Source organism: Elgaria multicarinata, chromosome 9 (genome assembly GCF_023053635.1).
Source record: "Elgaria multicarinata webbii isolate HBS135686 ecotype San Diego chromosome 9, rElgMul1.1.pri, whole genome shotgun sequence".
Lineage (NCBI taxonomy): Eukaryota > Metazoa > Chordata > Lepidosauria > Squamata > Anguidae > Elgaria > Elgaria multicarinata.
In genome coordinates this window covers 33,468,449-33,492,118 of record NC_086179.1, presented here as the reverse complement: position 1 = coordinate 33,492,118, position 23,670 = coordinate 33,468,449, and the positions used below count along the sequence as shown (strand labels likewise).

Here is a 23,670-nt window from a genome sequence, read left to right as displayed (position 1 = left end):
CCCGTCGGAAAACGGGTCATCCCAGGCATAGAAGGGTTCGCTAGTCTGGGAGAAGGCGGGACAGGTGCTTCCTCGTCTCCATCGGAACCCCGTAAGGACCCGTTGCTGGTGCCTGCCACACTTGGGGTGGATCATGCCCAGGTGTTTTTCGTGGGAGCCATGATTGATTCTGGTGCGTCTAGCAACTTTATGGACTCAGATTTTGCTCGCCAGCAGCAGATTTCGTTACAACCATTGGCGGAGCCAAGGTCGGTGGAAACTATTGATGGGCGGCTTTTGAAGTCTGGTCCAGTGACGCATCAGACAGTTTTACTTACGCTGGAAATCCAAGGGCATGTGGAACGGTTGCGGTTCTATGTGACGGCAGTTCCGCACTTTCCAGTAGTTTTGGGAATGCCGTGGTTAACCCAGCATGATCCGCATATTTCTTGGGGGAGGCGGGAAGTGCTTTTTGCTTCCCCATATTGCCAAGATCACTGCTGGCCGGAGCGGGTGCCGGCTGCCGTGGTCAAAGACTCTGCAACAGATTGTGTAACCCTTCCCGCGAAATACAGTGAGTTCGCAGACGTGTTTGATGAGAAGGAAGCCGATAGACTCCCACCACATAGGGTGTATGACTGCGCTATTGATTTAGTACCTGGGGCCTCTATACCGGCGGGGCGTCTCTACTCTCTCTCTGAGCCGGAATTGGCAGTACTGCGGGACTTTTTAGAGAAGAATCTACGGAAAGGCTTTATTCGACCTTCCAAGTCGCCGGCGGGCGCCCCCGTGTTCTTTGTCCGTAAGAAGTCGGGGGAGCTGCGCTTATGCAATGACTATAGAGGGCTAAATCGCATCACAGTGCGTAACCGGTATCCCTTACCGCTGATCCCAGAACTGTTAGAGCGCTTGCAGCGGGCCAAGTGTTTCACCAAATTGGATCTCAGGGGGGCGTACAATTTGGTGCGGGTAAGGGAGGGGGACGAATGGAAGACGGCCTTTCTGACCAGATATGGTCATTACGAGTATACCGTCATGTCTTTCGGGCTTTGTAATGCTCCCGCTATTTTTCAGCATTTTGTTAATGACGTTTTCAGAGATTATTTGGACAGATTTGTTATTATTTATTTGGACGATTTTCTTATTTATTCCCCGAATCAGACAGCACATGACGCTCATGTCCGGGCGGTCCTGCAGAGGCTACGAGAGCATAGGCTGTATGCCAAGTTGGACAAGTGTGCCTTTGACTTGCAGGAGGTGGACTTTTTGGGGTATCGTATTTCTGCCAAGGGGGTAGAGATGGATCGGTCCAAGGTAGAGGCGGTTCTTTCTTGGCAACCGCCTCGGAACCGGAAGGAGGTGCAGCGGTTTTTGGGATTTGCTAATTTTTACAGGCGCTTCATTCCGGACTTTGCGGCCCTGGTGACACCCATCACGCAGCTATTGAGGGGCAAGGTCCCATTCCATTGGACTTCCATGGCACAGCAGGCATTTGTGCGGTTGAAGGAGCGGTTTACAGCTGCTCCGATCCTGCAGCATCCAGATCTTCGCACGCCATTTGTGGTGGAGACGGACGCCTCGGACGTCGCGGTCGGGGCCGTGTTACTGCAGGTGGGCAACATGGACTCAGCATTATTGCCATGTGCTTTTTTCTCCAGACAGCTTACAGCTCCAGAGCGAAATTACACGATTTGGGAGAAGGAGCTGTTGGCTGTGAAGGCCGCTTTCGAGGTTTGGCGGCATTTGTTGGAGGGAGCAGCACATCCGGTGGAGGTACGCACTGACCACCGTAATCTGGAGTACCTGCAGACGGCACGGAAGTTGACTCAACGGCAGAAGCGGTGGTCGTTGTTTTTCAGTCGGTTCAATTTTAAGTTGAAATATATACCCCGCGCCCAGAACCGGCAGGCGGATGCTCTCTCTCGTAAGCCGGAATATGCCGCAGAGCCAGAGGGGGAGAGGCAATCCACGATCCTCCGCCCAGAACATTTTGCAGCTGCTTCGTTGCCCCCGACTTTATTGGATCAGATTCGTGTGCTACAGGGGCGGGACGCTTTTGTAGTTGATCACGCGAAGGAGGAGGCTCCAACACCATTCACCATGCGTGAGGGGCTCTTATATCATCGAAGTCGGCTGTACGTACCAGCCGGTTCCTGTCGGGACACGGTGCTACGGTTGTGCCATGATAGTCGGCCAGCAGGACATTTCGGTGTATACAAGACTCTGCATTTGCTCACCAGGGAGTTCTGGTGGCCTAGGGTTCATGCTGATGTTGCACACTATGTGCAGACTTGTCCAGTGTGCCGGCGGGCGAAGGTTGCAAGGGGAAAGCCGGTGGGTTTGTTGCATCCCTTAGCCACTCCTGCGGGGCCCTGGCGTGTGATATCCATGGATTTCATTACGGATCTGCCACTATCTGCGGGGCATACGTCCATTCTTGTGGTGGTTGATCTTTTTTCAAAGATGGCCCATTTTGTTCCATGTGCGGGCTTGCCTACAGCAAAGGAGACGGCTCGCTTATTTGTTCATCAGGTCTTCCGGTTGCATGGGCTTCCGGAGGGGATTGTTTCAGATCGTGGTGCGCAGTTTACAGCCCGTTTTTGGAAGTCGTTGTTGCAAGTTTTGGACATTACAGCACACATGTCGTCAGCGTACCATCCGCAGACGGATGGTCAGACAGAACGCACCAATGCTACCCTGGAGCAATACCTACGGTGTTATACTAATTATCAACAAGATGATTGGGCCGAGTTGCTCCCTGTGGCAGAGTTTGCGTATAACAACTCAGTGCACACCTCAACACAACAGACTCCATTTTTTGCAACAGGGGGATTTCATCCACGGTGGTTTCCAGCAGTGCTGCCCTCTACGGCAGTCCCCGCAGCGGATCAGTGGTTGCGGGAGTTGCAGGCCGCGCAGTCTCTGTTGCAGGAGCAATTGCAGGTGGCCAAGGAAGCTTACAAATTGGGGGCGGATCGAAAGAGACAAGAGGGGCCGGCCCTAAAGGTCGGGGATCAGGTGTGGCTGTCCACCCGGCATCTTCCTCTTCAACGACCATGTCGAAAATTGGACGCCCGTTTTATTGGTCCATACCCAGTCACGGCACAGGTCAATCCTGTGGCGTTTAGGTTGCAGCTGCCTCGAACGTTAAGGATCCATCCTGTATTTCATCGCTCGTTGTTGGTGCCAGCTACAGGGGTCCGACCCGACGCTAGTGCTACTGCTCCTCCTGGTCCTGTCATGGTGGATGGTGAAGAGGAGTTTGAGGTAGCGCAGGTGTTGGATTCCCGTCAACATCGGGGTCGACTCCAGTATTTAATTGACTGGCTGGGGTATGGTCCAGAGGAGCGCTCCTGGGAGAATGCGGGGGACGTGCATGCTCCCATCCTCGTCCAGGCCTTTCACAGACAGTACCCTGCAAAACCGGGTCCTCCTGGTGTGGCGGGAGGAGACTCTAGGGGGGGGTGAAGTGTTAGGCCCTCTGAGGAGTTGCTGGGGATGGACTCAGAGGAGGAGGAAACAGAACCTGTGCAGGCAGAGGCTAGTGTCACGGCTGCTGAACTGGTGCCAGCTGGGAGTGGGGCCAACTCAGAGAATGAAGGGGAAGCAGAGCCAAGTACCAGTGTGCCGGTGATTAAACCAGCAGGGAGCTTGGCCAATTCAGAAGACACAGAGGGAGAAACAACAAACTTACCTGCACAGTTGTTTAGACATCATAGGGCGGAAAAGGAGGCCCGGCGCAGATCTCTGCGTATTTATACTAGACGCCAACTCAATAGGGAACACCTGTAGCTGCCAGGGAGGGGTATTTAGAGAGCTGGGAAGCAACAAGAACTTGCCAGAGATTAACTGAGCATCCTGGCGAAAGCTCTTGCTTCCTGTTTCGGCTTGTGTTGACCTTGTATCCTGATTGAACTTTGGACCGGCTTGGAATTCGTGACCTGCTCCTATCCCTGGACCTCTGGATTGCTTTTTGGACTCTCTCTACCTCTCGTAAGCCCTTGACTTTTGGAACTGAACTGGACTTTGCTTATGTTTAAACGTTTTATATTAAAGAGTGAACTGTGTTATTTCATAGCACAGATAAAGACAAATTCCAGCGTGTGTTGCTGAGTTAGTGGCTGAATTCTTGGAGTTTGTCTGGGCACGCTGCCCACATCTGTATCTCTGTTCAATTAGCTGGTCTATTGGCAGCTTTCCCGGACACATGCTTTGTTTCAGGATTCGGATCTGGAACTGAAGTGGCAGATGTCAGAGAAATCTGTTTGAGGACTAGAATTCAGTGAGTTTTCCTAGGACATCCCACCCCACCCCCACCCCCGACTTGCCTTGGTTCCTGCTGTAGCGCTTGACTCAATCCGAAGTGAGTTCAGCCAGTTCACAGATTTTCCAGGAATTTTGCACATTTGGGGGAAGGTTCTGCCATGTGTGCAAATTTCTGAGGGATTTGGGCACATTAGGGCCAAATTGACACAAATTGGGGCCAAATTTGTGTAACTTGCGCAAATTCAGCTATAATTCGCACAAATGGCAGAACCTTCCAAAAAATGCACGCAAAAAAAATCCCTGGAGTTTGGGGAGCAGCCCACAGCTTGGCAGGCAGACACAAAGCAATTTGTACATGCCTTGGAACTCCTTTAAGCCAAAAAAGAACCAGATTTCTCAGTGACGGACAAACCTACTGATCTCCCTCCAACATGCTTTGCCTGTGTCTTTCAGAGCTGTAACATGCAGAATTACAGAAGGGGGCACTGCATCCCTGAATCTCCATGATGGGAGTTGAGTGGGAACTATACATGTTGAATGTTTGCCTGTTATACAGCTGTTACAGTTGCAAAAGCTCTTTTGGGGTGGAGAGCAGATAGGGTGACCATATGGAAAGGAGGACAGGGCTCCTGCATCTTTAACGGTTGCATAGAAAAGGGAATTTCAGCAGGTGTCATTTGTATGTATGCAGCACCTGATGCAATTCCCTCTTCATCACAACAGTTAAAGCTGCAGAAGCCCTGTCCTCCTTTCCATAAGGTCACCCTAATAGTAGAAGCCCTGGCATGGTGATACACATTCCCAGCAGAAGAGAATTGTTCCCCTGCCCCCTCACTCCCAACAGGTGGAACCAACAGGTGTAACTAAGACAGGGAAAAGTTGCTGAGCAACTAGTAAGCAGCCCTCTAGAGGGGGGACCAGAGGGAGGAGGTTGGGAAGCCAGCCGTGTGTTCCCCTGGCTCTTCACTACATCATCCGTTCCATGTCCTGCAGGCTGTTCTCCTCCAAGCTGCCCTACAGCCCAAGTGTTCCCTTCCATTTCAAAGGCTACAATGTCTTTCAGGTTTGGCATGGAGAATTGCTATATTTTTGCCATTGAATGAAAGATACCAAATAGGTACGGGGGTGCCTTATTTTTAAAAACAGAACAAAACTGGGCAAACTTTTATTACTCTTGCATAGCTATCGAAGGACCCCATTAGGCTCTCCATTAGGCAGAATGTGACCGGAGATCATTTTCCCTGGGCAAGGACAGCTTCCCATGCAGGGCTGGAACAGGGCAAAGGGCGAAAGAAGAGAAGCAACGCATTGGACGGCTGAGCACAGGGAAGACCTTGGGCCTGAGCAAATATTAAATCTCGCTCCATGTTTACATACAGGCATGCATGAGAGTGATTTCGGATGAGAGCGCACCAGGCCACCCCTACAACGGAAAGCTTCAAAGGTGGGTCTGTCACTTGGGGATTACAAGGCGCTTTCACCTTTCTCTTCTACTGAGGGAAGAGATTTGGGGTGTCTGGTTTCTCTTGTTGGGGTTTGGGTGACTATACAGTGACGCCCAAGCCCTCTTCTCCTGGATGTGTTGGGTTGAGCCCTGGCTGAAGCAATATCAGGCATTGACTGGAAAGGCAAAATAGGGGGCTCTGAATTCTGGCTGCAGAGGGGGGAGGGGGCTACCAGGATGGGAAGAAAGTCTAGGTTGCCTGTGTTTGCAAGGGATGGTTGGACTGCTGCTTCAGGAATACATTTGTAGCTTTATTTCATACTGTTTGGGATATAGAAATTTTTGCTTATTTTCTCCCCTTCTTCTGCCACACATAATTCTGCCACACTAACTCTGCCTCAGCAAAATTCACAAAATGGAGGGCAAGGGGGAAGGCATCTGCCTAAGGTGTCCATTTATGCACACCCCTCCCCCTCCCCCACAAAACCAGGGCAAAGGATAATACATATTTGCATAAAATTTGAATATTCTAATAGATGTAGATACAAGTTTAGAAAGAGTTGCTATGATTTCAATAGAAATGCAATGCATAGTGGGAAAGACCTGTTGACCAGGTGACCTGTGTACCTGTTCAGTTTGTTGTTCAGACACTAAGTGTTGGTGGACAACTTTAAGGCACATGCTGGCAATCCCTTCTTATGGTTCTTGATCTTTCATCTGGACTTGGACAGGACAGCCCTTCATTTAGAGCGATGTCCTTTGTGAATTAGGCCATGTTGTCACCCTATTTCTGCCTATTGTTGTTGTAGGATGTACATCTTATGCACTTACTCATTACATTTGTGGCCTACACCTTCTGCATTTGCTCAAAGCAGCATTTTAGTCAAACAACAACCTTATGAGGTAAGCTAGGCTGTGAGAGATTACCAGAGGCCACGAACTGCTTCAGGGTTGAGTAGTAATTTCAGCCTGCAATGCTTAAACCCATATCTGTCACTGATGGCCACCTCACTACATTGGCTAATGTACATCTCAATCCAGACAAATCAGACAGACTGTTGGTCAGTAGAAAAGCTAATCTAGGATTGGATGTACGCCTGTGTGTCTTGCCACACCATGGCACAATCTCTGTGTCACCTCCTCATTTGTGGAGCCTGGTGGCTCCGATGTCAATGGGATGGTGCATCCACTCTGGGTTTCAATCAGAACTCTAAATGAGATATCCAAGGTGTGAAACTGAGCAACTTTAGGTTATGGAGGGAGTGAAATGGAAAGAAGCTGGAGTGATACATAATCAATGGTCTTTTGCTCCTAAATATATGTGTGTAGCTGATTGTCCTATGAAGTGGGCAAGTAATTTACAAGTGGGGCCTGCAACAAGATGTTATAGGGAGGGGTGTTCCCATTGGATGGCAATTATACTGTATTGCTGCCTCTGGTTAAAAAGGCAGTTAGTAGAGTAAAAACAAAATGCAGAACAGAATGAGCCATATCCATACACCCGGCTAAAAAGAGAGAACTTTCTTTTGGTAAAGAAAAAGGTGATGTGGTTTACTCACAGAGTCTTGCATTAAATGCAGTTATAGTTTCAGACAAAGTTTGTTCAGTCCATTTCTTTGTGTTCTACAGCAGTGGCAAAAAGGAGAGAGCAAGCCATGAGCTCCCAGCAATGGTGGAAGGTAGAGAATGGGGGAAAGGAAGGGGAGGAGCAGGAAGCCACATAATAGGCTATAGAGCTCCTAAGGTTAGCTAAGGACCAAATTCTCATGCATTAACTAGCTAACTACCGAACTGCTCCCTTCCTATAAGCTGCAGATAAGATTCCAATATTCCCAACACTGTTCAGTGTTCCAGCCAGCTATCTATGCCCTTTTCCAGGATGAGACTACTGCGCATGCGCAGTCCTCATGGGGCTGTTCTGGCATGGCTTCCTCACCTTTTATTCCTAAATAATTTTGTAATTCCGATGCTCTTGGGGTTCACCAAGCATCCTAATACATTACCGCATCTTTCTCACTGGCCCTACTTTGGTTACAATGCTGTTGGCACTCACCAGCCAAGTCTGATGTTAGAGGGAGTGATGCTGTCTGTTCATTCACTTGTACACATTTTGTCTTGTTCTCCTCCAGCTCTCTTGTCGATTTCCCCCTTCTGGGGCTCACACAGGAGCCCAAAACAGAGAGATCATTAATTCCCCCCTTTGTTTCTTAGACAAAAGATGCATTATTATTATTATTATTATTATTATTATTTATTGCATTTTTATACCGCCCAACAGCTGAAGCTCCCTGGGCGGTTCACAAAAACCTCCGTTAACATCCTTTTGTGGGAGGGAAGTGCATTCCTTCAAGCCAAAGTAAAGCACAACTCTGGCCAGAGGAACAGTCTCATCTGCGTTTTGCTTTATGGTGAATTCGTATAACCCTTTGGGTTTGAGAGATTTCCCCACATGACGACGTTCCTCTTATTTTCTTCTAGTGAGCTTTATTCTGAAAACAGCTCTACTTGGCCAAATAGATAATCAACTACATATTGTGAAGGGTTAATATATATATATTCCAGCAGGATATAGTTTAAATATTATGTAAATCATGGTAAATGATTGTGAAAATTATCCAAAAGAAATGCAAAAATTCTGCCTTGTAGCCCAATCTGATGTATATTTACTCAGAAGTACATCTGGCTGTGCAGCTTACTCCCAGGTAAGTGTGCATAAAATTGCAGCCTTAGTGATGCTTCTAGAAGGAGGATCAAAGGAGACTGGTGTCTCTGATGTCAATGGGGTTTGAATCAGAACTCTAAAGGAGCAATCCAAGGTGCAAATAGCTTCTTTAGAGTTCTGACTGAAACCCAGAGCAGATTCACCACCCCACTGACATTGGAGCCCCCAGCCTCCACTGTGAAGGATCATGGAGATCATGGAGATCTTCATGATCTCTGTGAAATCTTACATCATGTGCAGAACTATTTCTGGAACATTCCAGAGCTTTGAAAGGAATATTTAGCACATGTGCATGCTCCATGGAATGGGCTATGGGGCATCTTACCCAGGGCTCTTGATCTGGTCCTGTCAATGATGACATGGCACCTCAGATCTAGATCATTGTGCCTGATCCTTGTTTTGCTGTTTGGCAAGATGCCCGTGCCGGAGGGAGAGGAGCAGGAAGAAGATTCGACAGGACGGCCTCAAGACAGACAGAAGAGCAGATTTCATAACTGCCAACGCTACATCCCACTTTGGGTAGTCTTGGTGCTGTTGGGTGGAGCTGGAGCGCTAACATGGTATTTCTTAGGTAACCATTGTAATCTTTTGTTGTTCTTCTTTAGGCTGGTTGCTGCAAAGGCAACTCTGGGGGGGGGGGAATGAGAACAGTGCAAGTATCCCAAAAAAGAGGGGTTGACACAAGTGTACCTGACCTGGCATAGGGCCATGTCACATGACTGTTTTCACCTCACCTTTGATGTGGTGGTGTCAGGGTCAGCCCCACCATTATGCATGGTCACGCCCCCGCATCAGGTGGCAAATTGTGCCTCTCTTCCATTCCTGGCCCTGCTTCTTCCTACTGTGGCTAACACCCACCTGCCTACCCAGCCTACCCACTTGGCCAGCTGCTCCCTCATTTGCTCAGGCAGTCATCTGTCTGCTTGCTTCTGCCTGCCTTGTGCCCCAAGCCACTGCAGGGCTCCTATGAGCTGCCATGACAGGCTGGCCTGGCTGGCTTCTCATGGGAGTTATCGGACCTCTTACAATAGATGGTCAAAGGCCAGGGGCAGCGGCCATGCCTCCAGAAGGAAGTGACCAGATGAGCTGGCTGGCCGAGCAAGTGAGGGAAAGAACATTGAAAAGCATGAATCTAAGACACTTCACCATACTGGAGAAGAGTGACAAGCTGACCTGTGTTCCGGATGCCCAGTCTGCCATCCAGTTGCCAGATGGGCAACGTCAAGGCTCCCCCTGCCTCTCCCTCCTTATGGTACTTCAACTTTAGACCAGACTTGGACTGGGCAGCCCATCAAGTAGAGAATACCTTCAAATGGAGGACTGTCCTCTGCCAGCTGTCCAAAATAGAGGAGTGTCATCTGTAAAATAGGGCACCTGTCTACCTTATAAGTAATAGCTTTCCTCCCCCACTATGTGGAGCTCATCATTATGCTTCCTTGTGACAGACTACAGACCGCGGCATCTGGAGTCAACTCTCCTGCATTTCTACTCCGGCAGCCTGAGGATCCTCAATCGGCACTACTCCCTGGATCATGGCCGTATGGACTCCAGAGCCTTCTGGACAGAGACAGCAAAGACAAAGACAATGGTTGGGCACAGCTTTATGCATTGTGTGGAAGTTAGGCAGCTTAGTGGGTATGGGTTTTTGTGCTAGCCCTCCTCCAGTGCCTCTCACAGCAACTTACAGTGGCACCATCAGGGTAGGACTTTGGGGCAGACGTGCAGGGTTCCGCTCAGCAGAACGAGCAGGAGGGCCCCCAAATGCAGCCCAGCTGGCTCGACATATCTGGAAGTAAATGAAATAATGGTCTTGTGAGGGAACCCCTCCTTATCACAAGACCATTAAGTCCAGGGTGACCTAAAATTACTTAACCGCACCACTATCAGTGTGACACAGAAATTAAAGAGGTGACTCCTTCTTGCCCACTAAATTCCTGTATATCCAAGAGTGGATGAAGGCTCAGGAGCAAGAACAGTAAAAAATAAATGGTGGCAATCTTCATTGGAATTAGGTGATTGACATCAAATGATAGGTTTTGTTACACAAGGAGGGGGTGTTACTTTATGATGATACCATTGCCTGGTAATGGGAATCTGGTATTATTTGAGAACATTTTCTTTACAGCTGAAAGATCTTATTCATGCCACCGACCTGGCTCCTTACTACAACTCCAGTATGGTCTATGCCTTTGGGTGAGTGAAGTGATACTAGTCTTTTTGCATATTATTTTCAAGCAAAAACAGACATTAAAGTCACAGCTACGTATTGTTTCATTTTTACTCCAGAGTTGGTGTAGGAGGCCCAGTCTAGGCCCTAGCATGCTCTCTCTCTCTCTCTCTCACTCACTCACTCACTCACACACACACACACACACACACACACACATGCTATGGGCCCTATCTGGATTGGGGAGCCCACACTTACATTTTCTAGTGCAAAATTGTGATCAGGTCTATAGCCTGGGAAATAATAAAATTTCTCCTATCTGCCATGATAGCATCCTGATTCAGATTGGCATCCCTGCACCTACTCTACAGTAAAAATGGGTTGGGTGGGGAAGACATAGGTGCTTTTAAAGTAATGTCAGTTTCAGCCCTTAGACAAAAGGTGGCAGAAAGTAGATCAGGTTCTACTGGTAGATCGCTGGGTGATTTGAAGTAGATCTACAAGGTTTCTGATTCCCAACAGCTGAACAGTCATAAATAAATTTGAAAACTTTAAAAGCATTCCCTGGTATAACTGACCTTTCGTTCATCTCTTACCTTTCATCCTGAGAGTTCCTCACCTGCAAAATAGGAGCATTAATCAGTTGCCTTTGACCCAGTCTTCATACAGTTCTGCTGGTTGATGTTAGAGTTTTGTACAGAATTCCTAATCTATCAGATGCAGGTTTGCATTTGTACATGCATGTTTTCCCAATGGGCCAGTTCTCACATTACACTAAAACACCATAGGTTATTTAAACCCTGGGACTTAGTGGTGCATACAGGCAAGCATGTTGCATATTCAAGCCACGATCACGGCTTGAACCCAGTGGGTTGTCGGTGTGGTTCACAAACCACCTACAATCCATGGGCTGTTTTAGGATTGTGGGTGGTTTGTTAATGACAGTAACAATCCACCCTCGCTAGGTTTGCATGACACGACCAGCTGTGGTCTCAGCTTGTAAATGCAAAAGTCACCTGGCATGCAGTGGGCTGCGGCAGTCGTGCAAACTGGGTCAATGTGTGTCTCATGGGGGTGCAGGAGGTAACTGATTCTGCGTCAAGCAACCATTTCCATCCAGCTATGCCCCTCTTTGAGCTACTGTTTTACATCTGGCCATCTGGTTGTAGTAAAACCAAAGTAGATTCTGCAAGCCTGAAGTGCGCCTACCTCTAGAAGTTGCAGTATGCTCTTCATCTGAAGAATCCTCCAGACTTGCTTTCCATGTTTTTGGCTATGACTTTGGCTTATTACACTTTACAGTTGAAAATGTTTTAGCTAGTTCCAGCAGCAGTTCCATCGTATATAAAGGAAAATGAAGAGAGGGGATAAATATGGTTCTTTTCTCCCTAATAGGGAGGGATCTCTGACATGCTTCTTCTGGTTCGCCCTTCAAATCCCCAAAAGCCAGCATGAAGTGATGACTGCAGAGAAAGTGAATAACACACTCTATAAAGAGCTGTTTGCCAGCATCAATAGAACAGGCCACCTTTTGTATCAGACAGAATACAAGGTTGACCCAGGATCCTTGGTTCTGCTAGGTAAGTAATGACGATATATGTCCCATTTGTGGGTTGGATCTAACGTGCTGCAAGTGGAAGACCACTTGTGCAACAGGACTTCTCCAGCACCTCCTCGCTCCTGAAGCTTCCCAGGCATCCCTTAGCCATCAGGATCAGATTTGTGTAGGGGGCTTCAGTGGGGGACGGAAATCTGCTTCACTGCTGCATAACAGGTATAATGAAGAGCCTTTGCTAATCTTTGATCGTGGAGGTCTCAAGGAGACCTGCACCACCTGAACTCTAGCCACTGTCCAGCCTGTTTCATTGCCCATAGAGCTTCTGTAAACCAAGATGAATTACGGGCTCCACAGCACTGGAGTGGACACTTGGGAGCAATTGTATTGATGGCCTTCCCCATCTCACCATTCCATAGTGTGCCCAAAGCCTCGACTGAATCGCCAGCCCTTTGGATTCCATAATTCTCCAGGGGTGGACCATCTTAATCGGTACCCCACCCCTGCAGAAATGGATCATATCATACAATCATCTCACTAGTTATTACTGCCTCTAACAATAAGAAAGCAGTAGGGGATTCAACCTGAGTGGGTTATGCTTCCTGGGAGGAACCAGGAAGTGATTGAGGGCAAAACCCACTGCTTCTGGCTTGCGGAGAGAGAGTGTACAGCCTGAGAGAGCTCAGTGGAAAAGCTTTGTTTAAATAAAGCTTAGGCTTGTTTGGAAGGCAGAGTCTGTGTGAATCTGTGGGGTACAGTACACCAACACTGAAATACTGCCATCTCAAATCCTCTTTCAATGTTATCTGTTTCTGAAGTTTTGCCTTTTTCATCTCATAAAATTCCTTCTCATGTTACCCCAGATATGCCAGTTGAAATCTTTACTCTGGTTTGCAGTCAGAGTTTTGTCGTTCACTTCTAGGGTAATTTTTGTGAACCTCCCAGAGAGTTTTGGCTATTGGATAGTATAGAAATGTAATTAATTAATTAATAGAGTAGATCTACATTGCCAGCTTATGAAACACTAATTCCCTCTTTCAGAGAACCCTGGGAACCGTAGTTCAGTGTGTGTGTGTGTGTGTGTGTGTGTGTGTGTTTGTCAGGGTTGGGGTGAACATTTCTAAGAGGAAATTCTCAGCATCCTTTCCAAATGAGGTTTCTTTGCAGAAAGGTATGCCAGTTAAAGTGATATAAAACTGATACAGAAGTATCCATAGATCTGCTTACTAAGGAGCCATCTATACACAGCCAAAACCCCACGGTGGCTGCAAATCCACACTGCATCAGTTATATGATGCAGCCACAGATTCCCAGCCACTGCAGTGCTTTCACACAAAGCTGTGCATAAAAGAAGTCAGGGGCTTACCCTGACTTTTTTGGTGGGAGCAAGATCAGTACGGCTCTTCCGCTGGCTGACCTTGCTCCGGAGCCGATCCAGAGGGTGGTCCTGGTGGAATGCAACCAGTGATTGGTCACTGGAAACCAGGAAGAGGGCAGGGGTGGCTCCAGCACCCAGATGACCACTGGAAACCCCACGCTCCATCCTTGGCATTGGGTAAGGGAAACCGCAGGGTTTGGGGGGAAGGCGGCGCCAACTTGCGCCATGAAGACAGCCCCGGTTTGCCAGGGGTGAGTGCTCCCAGCTCTCTGGCAGGCAGGACAGCTGTTGCCACATCAATTCCAACTCACTCCATAGGTCTTGTTCCACTGCAGTTTTCAAGCAGGTATGAAACAGCAAGGGGGACTCCAGCTGTTGCTTCTGTTCTCCATAACCCCTGCAAATGAGAGATGAACCTGCCTCTTTTTCAGGTCCTCTGTGCATGCCAAATGACTCAAGGGAAGGGAAGGGATTGATGGCAACCACAGATAACAGCTGGCTAGTAAGCCAAGCCAACATTTATGAACCCCTGCAGATAAATGTGTGTGCTATCCCATACGTTTCGCCACTGTTATTCCAAGAACTGTATCATGGTGCATTGTGCCTGCTCATACGCCTAGCTTCATTAGGTCTTTATATCTCAGATGTTTCTCTCCTTACTTGTTGTCAGTAGACGGGTGTTGGTTTTTAATTTCTCTCTCTGGTCATGGATGGAAATGTTAAGTGAGACCAAATCTATATGCTAACCCAAATCTCTCTGTACTAATAAGACACCATTAGCCATTTTCTTTTATTTACAGCTTTCCCATTTCTGAGGCATTCTGCGTGACGGTGCTCAACTCTAAGTAATTTGTGTGTTCTTAATTTGCATATCAAATTTAGCAAAGAGCAGAAGGGCGCATTTCAACATCTCTAAGTGACAAATGTTATGTTCTGACATGGACGGTCCCAACGGTCGGGTCCAGATGATCATGGGGAGGGGAGAAGCCACCATCCATGCATGCTGCTTGTGCGACCACCATTTCCCTGATTAACCATGGCTTGGGTCATTGTGTCAACTTAATCTGGCAAGGAGCACAGCCAGGGTGGCTTCTAAATCACCCCACAACCCAGCAGCAGATATGGGGTGGGCAGAAGAAGCCATGATGGCTTCTTTTCTCCCTGGGATTGTCTGAACTCAGCCAATGTAATTGCAATGGATTGCGTTAGCTAAAGCTTCTGGACAACCTTCAGGGTCAGGGTCAGATAGAGCCTGTTGCAGTAGTCAACCCTCAAAATTAAGATTAAAACTTAGGTTTCCTTTGGACAAGATAGGGATAAAGTCGGAAAAGCCATGTTTGTTAATTTTAGGCATGTGATGATATTATAGCACAAGGATAATAATGGTGCTAGCAATTAAATAGCATTTTCAAATTACTTCTCAAACATTAACTTATTGTAATCCTTACAGGTCAATAATGTTATCCTAATACTACAAATGATGGGGGATCCGAGGCCCCTTTGTTTCCTGGGAAGGCCCTGTGATGTCCCTGCTCCATCTCAGCCTAGAGCATAGGTGGAGGGGTTTAGAAACATGCAGAACATTAAAAGCTATGTTCACAAGAGAAAAGCTGATAGGTCCACCCCTGCACTTCTTACCCTGGCTTGCATGAGCGCCAGCAGGGCTTTGGAAAATGGTACTTGTTCTGCTACTTCATCCCGTACACACACACACACACACACACACAGTAGTGCACTGTCATTATGTCTAAGGCTGAACCTCTCATCCTTTTAATCCCTGTTCTTCTTTTCTCTATATCTATTGATGTCACCATCAAGCACCATCAGGCACTCTGATTTCTTCTCTCTTTGCTGCATATGCTATCAGTTTGGCGCTGCACAAATTGTTTGTGCTATAACAACAACAACAACAACAACAACAACAACAACAACAACAACAACAGAACATGCTCAATAGTCAAGAAATTCCTGAATCAGAAAAAGACAGCATGTCTTGGCAAAGCCCATCCTGTCCATCTAGAAAAACCACCATGAGTAAGAAAAGAAAGATGGTGACGATGGTGGTGATAATGGAAGATGTGGAGAAGAATTAATGCTTTTCTCCCCTCCTTGGTGCAGAGAGGCATGTTTTATTATTTCACAGAAACTGGAAAGACTTTTGTAACTTCAAGGAAGCCTCTCTTCAAAAAGAATTCTTAGTATTACTCAGTTTGATTGCAAATTCTTCTAATGCCTTAAGAGCCTCTTAACTTGAGGGATTTGTCCTGCATTAACCCTCCTTATGTTGTTTTGCATTTTTAAAAGCAGGAATAGAGAAATCTTTTTAAAAAACTGACTAGCTTCTGGAATAAATTCTAACCATATATGGTGGCTGCAGATAGAGGCTGCTTCCAAGGAATACATACTAATCAGCATGCACATTCCAAACCAAGCAGACATTTCTGCAGAGTTAAAGACAGTCTGGTGTGGGCATGGGCCAGATGTTGCAGCAAATATGCAGCTCCTGCCCAAAGCAAAGGTCTTCTTCTGTTTTGTCTCCTCGCTCCCTTGATAAATACAGAATGCATGACGGGGCACCCTATGTTCCAAGTTCCCAGTCTGCTTTATCAGCTGCCACTTGCAGGGAGTGACAGCCCTAGGATTTTCAGGGCTCTCGAGCCAGACACCCTCGATGGCCCCCCTCTACCTTCTCACCACCATTGTTGCCAACTGCCATAACTCCTTGTCTTCTTTCTCACTTGTTTTCTGGACAGGCAGAGAGCCAGGGACTGTCAATCCACAGAGAAAGCCCCATGGTGGCTGTGGATCTGTGCCACATCAGTTAGATGACACAAGCACAGGTTTGCAGCCACCACGGGGCTTCCCTGTCATGCTGCGCTTTAAAGGAGACAGGATTTACCCTGACTTTTTCAATGGGCACAATGTCAACACAGCACTTCCTCCATGTAATGTCACTCTGCGGCCAATCTAGGGTCAACCCAGGGGAGCAAAATCAATAGGCACTCACTGCAGCTAGAGCACCTCTTTGCAGCTGCCATTTCTTTTACCCCAACCCCCCTGAGCATGGTGATGTAGTGTCAATCTGACTGGGACTTCAGGGAAGTGGAGGGGAAGGAATAGCCACTAGGGGGTACTCTTGGTGGCAGAGAATTTTGCCCTTATGTGACCCATGCAGTGGGCTGCTTTGATCCCGCTGCTACTCTTGCACACAGCAGGAGAAAGCGGCAACTTCCATCTTTAGAAATAAGTTGGGCTTACTGGGGTGTGTTTTTGTCATGCGAAGAAGGGGCAGGAGGCACAAGGGAGGCAGACTATGCCATGAGAGGGACCCGTGAAAATCTGTGAGTGCCCAGTAACAAGTATGCAATAAAATGCTCATCTGATGGAGCTCAGACTCTCTTCCACAAATCTACTCCTAGTTTTTTGGGCAGTCTAATTCAGCTGCTGCGATGCAATCTCCATCCCTGAGCATTCTTGCTGGCCAAGATCAAAGACTTCCTCATCCCTGTCTTGTTCACGAGTGGCTTCCTCAAAGGCTGCAGGTAGCAATGATATCAAGCACAAGATTGGGTGCAGCATAGGACCACAGCTACAATTTTGCTTTGAGGTCTTTGCACAAAAGCTGAGGATGGCTAATGGGCTCTAGCCTGAAAGCACTCCTAAAGCACTCAAACATTTCCTCTTGACTTGTTTGTTTCTATGCTTCACTCTATTTATACCAAGCTGTTGGGGTTTTTCACCCTCCTTAATTGTCTTTTGCTTTATTTCCCTTGTCAAAACCATCTGGCATTAAAGAACAGCTCAGTATCTCTTCTATTGTGCATCACTCACCTGGGCCCGTTTTCTTCCCACTTCCTCTCCGCCTCTCGTCTTCAATGGAGCACACTCTTATTAAATTCAGTGGGAATGCTTCGGATCTTGTTGTGGAGATTTCTGAATAGGGCACTATTTTTTTTAGTGTATCTTCTTGATGATCATCCCTTTGAATGTCCCCCTGCCCTTTCACAACTTTGGTAACATTTACTGTACACAGCATGCTGTGATTGTCTCCGTTGTTATATTATAGCTTCAGACTGTTTCTCCATCTTTGGTGTTAAACTGTGATGGACAGCAGCATCTGCAAGATGATGTACCATCACCCAAGTTCTGTCTAGACCACCCTGCAGTCCAGGCATGTGTGGCACAGGCCTTATGGAAGAATGCTTTGCAGTGATGGGGAGGGGAACCCTAGTGGAATGTGGCATTGCTTCCAACAAATTCTGTTTCATGTTACAGTACAAAAAGCAACAGTGCAGAAAACTCTTGATAGGACATGGCCTAAGTGAGATTTTTTTCCCTTGAAGTATGCATTTAATTGCAAATTTTAATTAGGGACGACAGGCTGAAAAAAGAAAACTAAATTGGGAAATGGTTAAGAGTTGAGACCTGGTTATTACAAAAGATGCACAGGAAGACAAAGAAACAACAGAAGCAGTTGTGAAATTATGGTTAAGCAAGAAGAAGGAGGGCATGTGGCAAAGTTAGAGAAAAGTGCCCACTGAAAGATGGGGCAAGGGATAAACAGTATAGTTCCAGGGTAAGATTGAGTAGAGATACTATAAATCAGCCTTCTCCCCCACTGGTCTCCAGATGTTTTGGACTTCAACTCCCATCAGCCCAGCCAACATGGCTAATGGTCCAAAATTCTGGGAGTTGTAGCAAAAAAATCTGGAGAGCACCAGGTTGGGGAAGGCTGGTTGCTTGCTTGCTTGACTGACTGACTGATTGAAGGTTCCTGGCTATAAAACATATGAAGCTGCCTTATACAAAATCTGACCATTAATCCATTGTCTGCATTGACTGGTGGCAGATCTTCAGGCTTTCAGACACGGGTTGTACACATCACATCCTATCTAGAAATGCCGTGGATTGCACTTGAGACCTTCTGCAGGCAAAGCAGGTGCTCTACCACTAAGCTATGGTCTTTTCCAGAGTTGAGAGTAGAGTTGGAAAGACAAGTTTGCAGCAGGGACAGCAAAGAAGAGCAGGGCCACCATTAGCCTGGGTTTTGCCTCCCCACCCGAACTATCATCCAAGAGCCATTGCATCAGATTGTAGAAGAGGGAGATATAGGAAGCAGAGCTACTTGGCTGGTTCAACTGTGAGACCAGTGATTTTTCACACCTGTTTTTGACCTGTTTCAGCTGGTAAACAACACTTGGTTATATTGCAGCAGGTTGTTCTAAGAACCAAGTAACAGTAAGAACCAGGACTTGGGTTTTCATGATTTCCTTTTCCCTCCCCAGGGCTGGCCCTACCATTAGGCAGAGTGAAGCAGTCGCCTCAGGTGGCAGAAGCATCAGGAGGGTGTTGGAGGCCTTGAGTGCCATGAGTCCTGCTCTGGGCCCCCAAGGTTAGCCAGCCATCTTCAGGTGCAGTGGAGTATGTTGTCCCATCATCAATGTTCAAAACAAATTCACCTACTAGTCCAGTTGTTATTTGTACATGGAATGGGAGGGGCACCATATTGTTTTTCACCTAAGGCACCAAAATGTCTTGGTGACCTCTGTCCCTCCCCAACCCTTTTGTGTTGCGTGATTTTGGATTGTAAACCTGAGATCAGGGGCAGTCTTGATTTTATGGATCTTTAAACCACTTTGGAAACCTTTCTGACTGAAGAGCAGGCTACGAATGCTTTCAGTAAAATAAACAGGGTGATGAGACATGCTTGAGGAATTCAGCCTTTGTTGAATTCCTATAGGAAATGACTTGATCCACGCATCTTGGACATTCTCAGTTCAGCGTGCTTTTTAACATGATTTTACTCTGCTGTGTTCAACTTCTACCTTGGTTGCTGTCTGTTTTTATTCTGATTATTATTTTTCTATTATTTATCCATTTTATTATTTTTTATTTTTGTGTTTTAAATTGTGCACATGTGTGTGTGTGTGTGTGTGTGTGTTTCAAAACAGAAAGCAGGGTGGAAATAAATAGTAGTAGTACTCTGGGTGATGTAGTGAAGTCCATTGGCAATAGGTTCAGGACAAACGAAAAGAGAGTACTTCATCACACACAATGCATAATTAACTTAAGGAGTTACTTGGCTTTTAAAAAAAAAAAGGATTCAAGAAATTCATGGAGGAAAAGTGTATCAATGGCTACCAGACATATTAACAATGTTGAACTTCCATGTTCAGCAGCAGTCTACCTCTAATTGCTAGATATTAGAGGAAGGACAACATGCATAGTATTAGGCTTCAGGTATGCTTGCTAGGACAGATGTCCCATTAAACTCTGTGAGAGTTAGTTCTGACATGCAAAGCACATCATGGACCAGTTTGGACAAAATGCTACTGAAGTAGCTTGGATGGGCCTCAAGTTTGCATGCTGTCCACCCACCCCCATTTCCTCCTCCAGCACAGCCATGAGATCAGAAGCCTTTGGCTCTGGGTTTAAGCTATCTGCTGTTTGCCACTGCATCCGACAAGGACAAACTGGTTAGTTTAAAGTGTGGTTCAAGCCAAAATCAAGTAGTGGTTTCTGATCCTGACGTGTTCCAATAAACCAGGGGCACTGAACCTCTTTTAGCCCAAGGGACAAATTTGATTATGGAGAAGCTCTTCTAGTGGTGGGTGGAGCCAAAGGCAAAATGTTTGGGGCTAAAATACCAAAAATACCAGCCAATTTTAGCATAAAGCTCTTGGACTGATCCATCAAGGCTCTTCTTATGTCTTTAGATTGGGGACGGGGAGAGAGAGAGAGATGCAAAATCCAAGATACCACCAAACAACCAGTACTCAGTTGAAAGGGGGTGGGGACAGGGGGCAGGGGCCTCCTTGGGAAACCTCAGAGGGCCAGACTGGGGCATCAGGCAGGCTTGGTTTGGCCCGTGGTGCTGAGGTTCTGCAGCCCTGCAATAAACCATACTTTAAACTAGCCATAGTTTACACTGTGGACATAAGGACAAATTGCAGCAGATGTAATGACAAGCTGCAGTTACTTTAAACCCAGATGTAAATGCTTCCAAACTTCTTTTCTGGCATACCCTGGAGGAGAGGGAATGGCAGTGGGGAATGCTCCAGCAGGCTAATTTGTACAGCACTAAACTGTGGTTTAGCACTACATCTGAACTGGGCCGTTATTGATCACAGGAAGAAAGGGGTTGGCATGTGCCTAGAGCAAGGTGAGAAGGAGCATAGTATGCATCTTCTTTGCATTTTTAAGTTTTCGTTCTTGCGGCATCTCATGCGTTCATCTTTTATGTATTTTTCTTTCTAACAGAGTCCAGTGTGAAAGACATAATAGTGCTGAAATCCACATTGGGTAGGCTGTTTATTTCCCCCTTATTTTTATGTTTCTTTTATTGAGGGGAGGGAGAGGGAGGTCATAGGAAACCCCACCACTTAATGACATATCAGGGACTAAGATGAAAACTATTTGTGGCTTTCTATGCCACTTTTATATGTTGTGGTCATACTCTTGCATTTTACCATTGTAATTTGGTGTGGGATGATGTTTCATCTCTTTCTGGTTAGCCTCTTTGGGTCTCATCTGTGATGAAAGAAGGTGGAAAATATATATTTTTAAAAAATAGTAAGAATGGTAAGAATTGTAATGTTAATAATAATTAAGCTTCATGAACTGCCCAGAGCTTTGGTTATGGGGCAGTAAATAATAATAATAATAATAATAATAATAATAATAATAATAATAATGTAATGGCATTGCAGTAACTTGAAGGGCATTGTGGGCTTGTTTTAGGAAGGCAATAAATACAAGACACATTGATTTTTCACTACATGAAAAACACCTAACTGCCTCAGGGCAGATTCTTACATGCTCTTGCCATGTCTAAGTGTGTGTGTGTGTATTCACTGTGCATGGGGAGTGGGCAACCTCTGCTTGTGTCATGCACAGGCATGCATGTCTCCATGCATCAAATGCTTGCTCTCAAGTGCCCATCATAGGCACACACTGCTATCCTCATGACTGTACCTTTCTTTTTCTGGTCTATTGACTGTAAATAAAGGATTGATTGATTGATTGATTGATTGATGCTATCCTCACCTGGCAGTGCATGCAAGCAAAGGTATGCATTATCAGTGTACTCCATGGGCAAATGCGTCCCTCATATGTATGGGAGAGGGGTTGTTTAGATATGGTAAATGCATGCAAGCATCCATCCAGACATTACCAATTTCAAAACTATTACACATAGGCCCAATTCTCATGTCATGACAACCTAGGGTTGTGAACATGGCAGTGTGCTGGTGCGCACTGTCTGTTTGCTCCCACTATGAGCAGAGCAGGTAAACAACCCAGGGACACTGTGGATGGAATCCAAAGGAGTGCTTACACCTCTGCCGATTCCCATCCACAAGTGGGACCCACTGCTGGTGGAAGAAAGGTTTAGCATATCTGGGGTAACGGGAAACAAGTAGAAGTACTCGTTTCTGGAATGGGGCAGGTCGGCGGAGCTTGCATAAGGCAGCTGCAACAACTTCCCCAATTGAGAAACGAGTGTTTCCACTTGTTTCAGGCCTTTGTCTGGGAAGCACCAACTTGCTGTTGCACAAGTGGTGGGTCCCACTTGCACAGTGGAATCAGTGGGGTGCAAGAGACTCACTGTAGGCATAAGCACCCTTTCTTAGATTCTTTGTTGTTACATACAAACCAGAAACTCTGTCTTGTCTCTTTCTCAACAAGCCAGAGAAATTATCCACAGTTTGTTGTTGGGTTATTTCTCTGGTTTGTCAAGGGAGAAGCAAGCCAGAGTTGCTGGTTCACACATCATGACAAACAGCCCAGAAATGGAGCGTCCCTGGGTTGTTTAGCCACTCCTCCTCACAGTGGGAACACTCAGGCAGCATGCACCAGCATGCTCACTCATTCACAATAATGCAAGGTTTGAAAAAGAACAAAACGCTGGGGTTGTTCTAGTGTGCGAACTGGGCCACTGAAAAAGCTGGGAGAGTTGGAAAAGGCCCGGAAACAAAATGATAGAGGGCTGTTTAATGCATTAAACAGCAACAAAATGGGGTTTGTCAACACAGAGCTGCAGTCAGTCCCATCACTCAGACAACTATGATCAGTGTACTCTGAAGCAACTTATTTTTGATAGCCAAACTTGTAGGCATATAAGTAAAGAAAAATGTGATGTATGAAACAGCTCGGAGGTGAGCAGAAATAAAAAAGCATCATCTATGAAAAGCTAAACACATTTTTAAACATCCCATTCATCTCAAAGAGGGAATTTCTTCCCTTTTCCCCATTGAAATCAATAGATGAAAAGTACTTAACTTTGAGAAAGGATCATGTGGAGAATTTGAGCATATGGAGAAGAGGGATGGCTAGCAAAGCTTTAACTAGTTGAGAGGAGAGCAAGTCTAACTGAGGGACTGAACATATCAACAAATTAAGATCACATCAGAAATACCTGTATTCAAGCAAACCTTTACTGTATTGTGTTGCCGTGATCTCTTGCATGCATGAAGAGTATTTTAAGTGTCTCTTGGCTCTGCAGTTTTCTTTGTCTCGCCTGCCCAGGTTGCTACAGATACAGCTACATCAGGGAAGATACAGTCCTAAAGCTAAGGGGCCCAGACTACCTTGCCTCTAGCTGCCTTTGGCATCTCCATGGCCCCAAAGGTTACATGATCAAGCTACACCTGGAATGGACCCTCTCTGAATGCAGGGACCGACTGGCTATGTATGACGCAGCCGGGCCGCTGGAGAAGCAGCTCATCACTTTGTAGGTAGCTTTGATCCCATAGCATGAATGGTGAGAAGAACTGCAAGCGGTCCCAGGCCACAGCTAGACCTAAGGTTTATCCTGGGATCAGCCAGGATTCGCCCCTGTCTGATCACTGGATCCCCTGTGTGTCACCTAGATGAACAGGTTTGACCCCTGGACAATCCAGGGATAAACCTTAGGTCTAGCTATGGCCCCAGGCTCCTCTTCCTCCCCATTTTCATTTATAAGGAAAGCACAAGTTAGACTCAGGCTGTCCAGCCAATCATCTTTGTATTTAAGTTTATAATCCAATTCACGATGTTGACCTGAAGAACTTGGATTATTCTGCTAAAGCAATGGCCATAAAGCTCCAGTGTTAAGTTGAAACAAATAGTGTTTTTTTCAAACAAAATTGGGGATACCTGTTTTGAGTAACCACTTGCTACA

At 46.5% G+C, this 23,670-nt stretch overlaps 1 protein-coding gene across 1 annotated transcript in view; it reads left to right on the top strand.

The window, feature by feature from the left end:
- The first annotated feature begins 5,620 nt into the window (after positions 1 to 5,620).
- The window catches only part of TMPRSS6 (transmembrane serine protease 6), a 41,115-nt gene continuing 23,065 nt past the window's right edge, over positions 5,621 to 23,670 (top strand). Inside the window, exons 1-7 of the mRNA XM_063133488.1 lie at positions 5,621 to 5,689; positions 8,826 to 8,982; positions 9,857 to 9,999; positions 10,537 to 10,604; positions 11,974 to 12,158; positions 20,772 to 20,813; positions 23,037 to 23,241. Coding sequence (XP_062989558.1) covers positions 8,826 to 8,982; positions 9,857 to 9,999; positions 10,537 to 10,604; positions 11,974 to 12,158; positions 20,772 to 20,813; positions 23,037 to 23,241 — 800 coding nt within the window. The 5' untranslated portion in view covers positions 5,621 to 5,689. The remainder of the gene's footprint in view (positions 5,690 to 8,825; positions 8,983 to 9,856; positions 10,000 to 10,536; positions 10,605 to 11,973; positions 12,159 to 20,771; positions 20,814 to 23,036; positions 23,242 to 23,670) is intronic.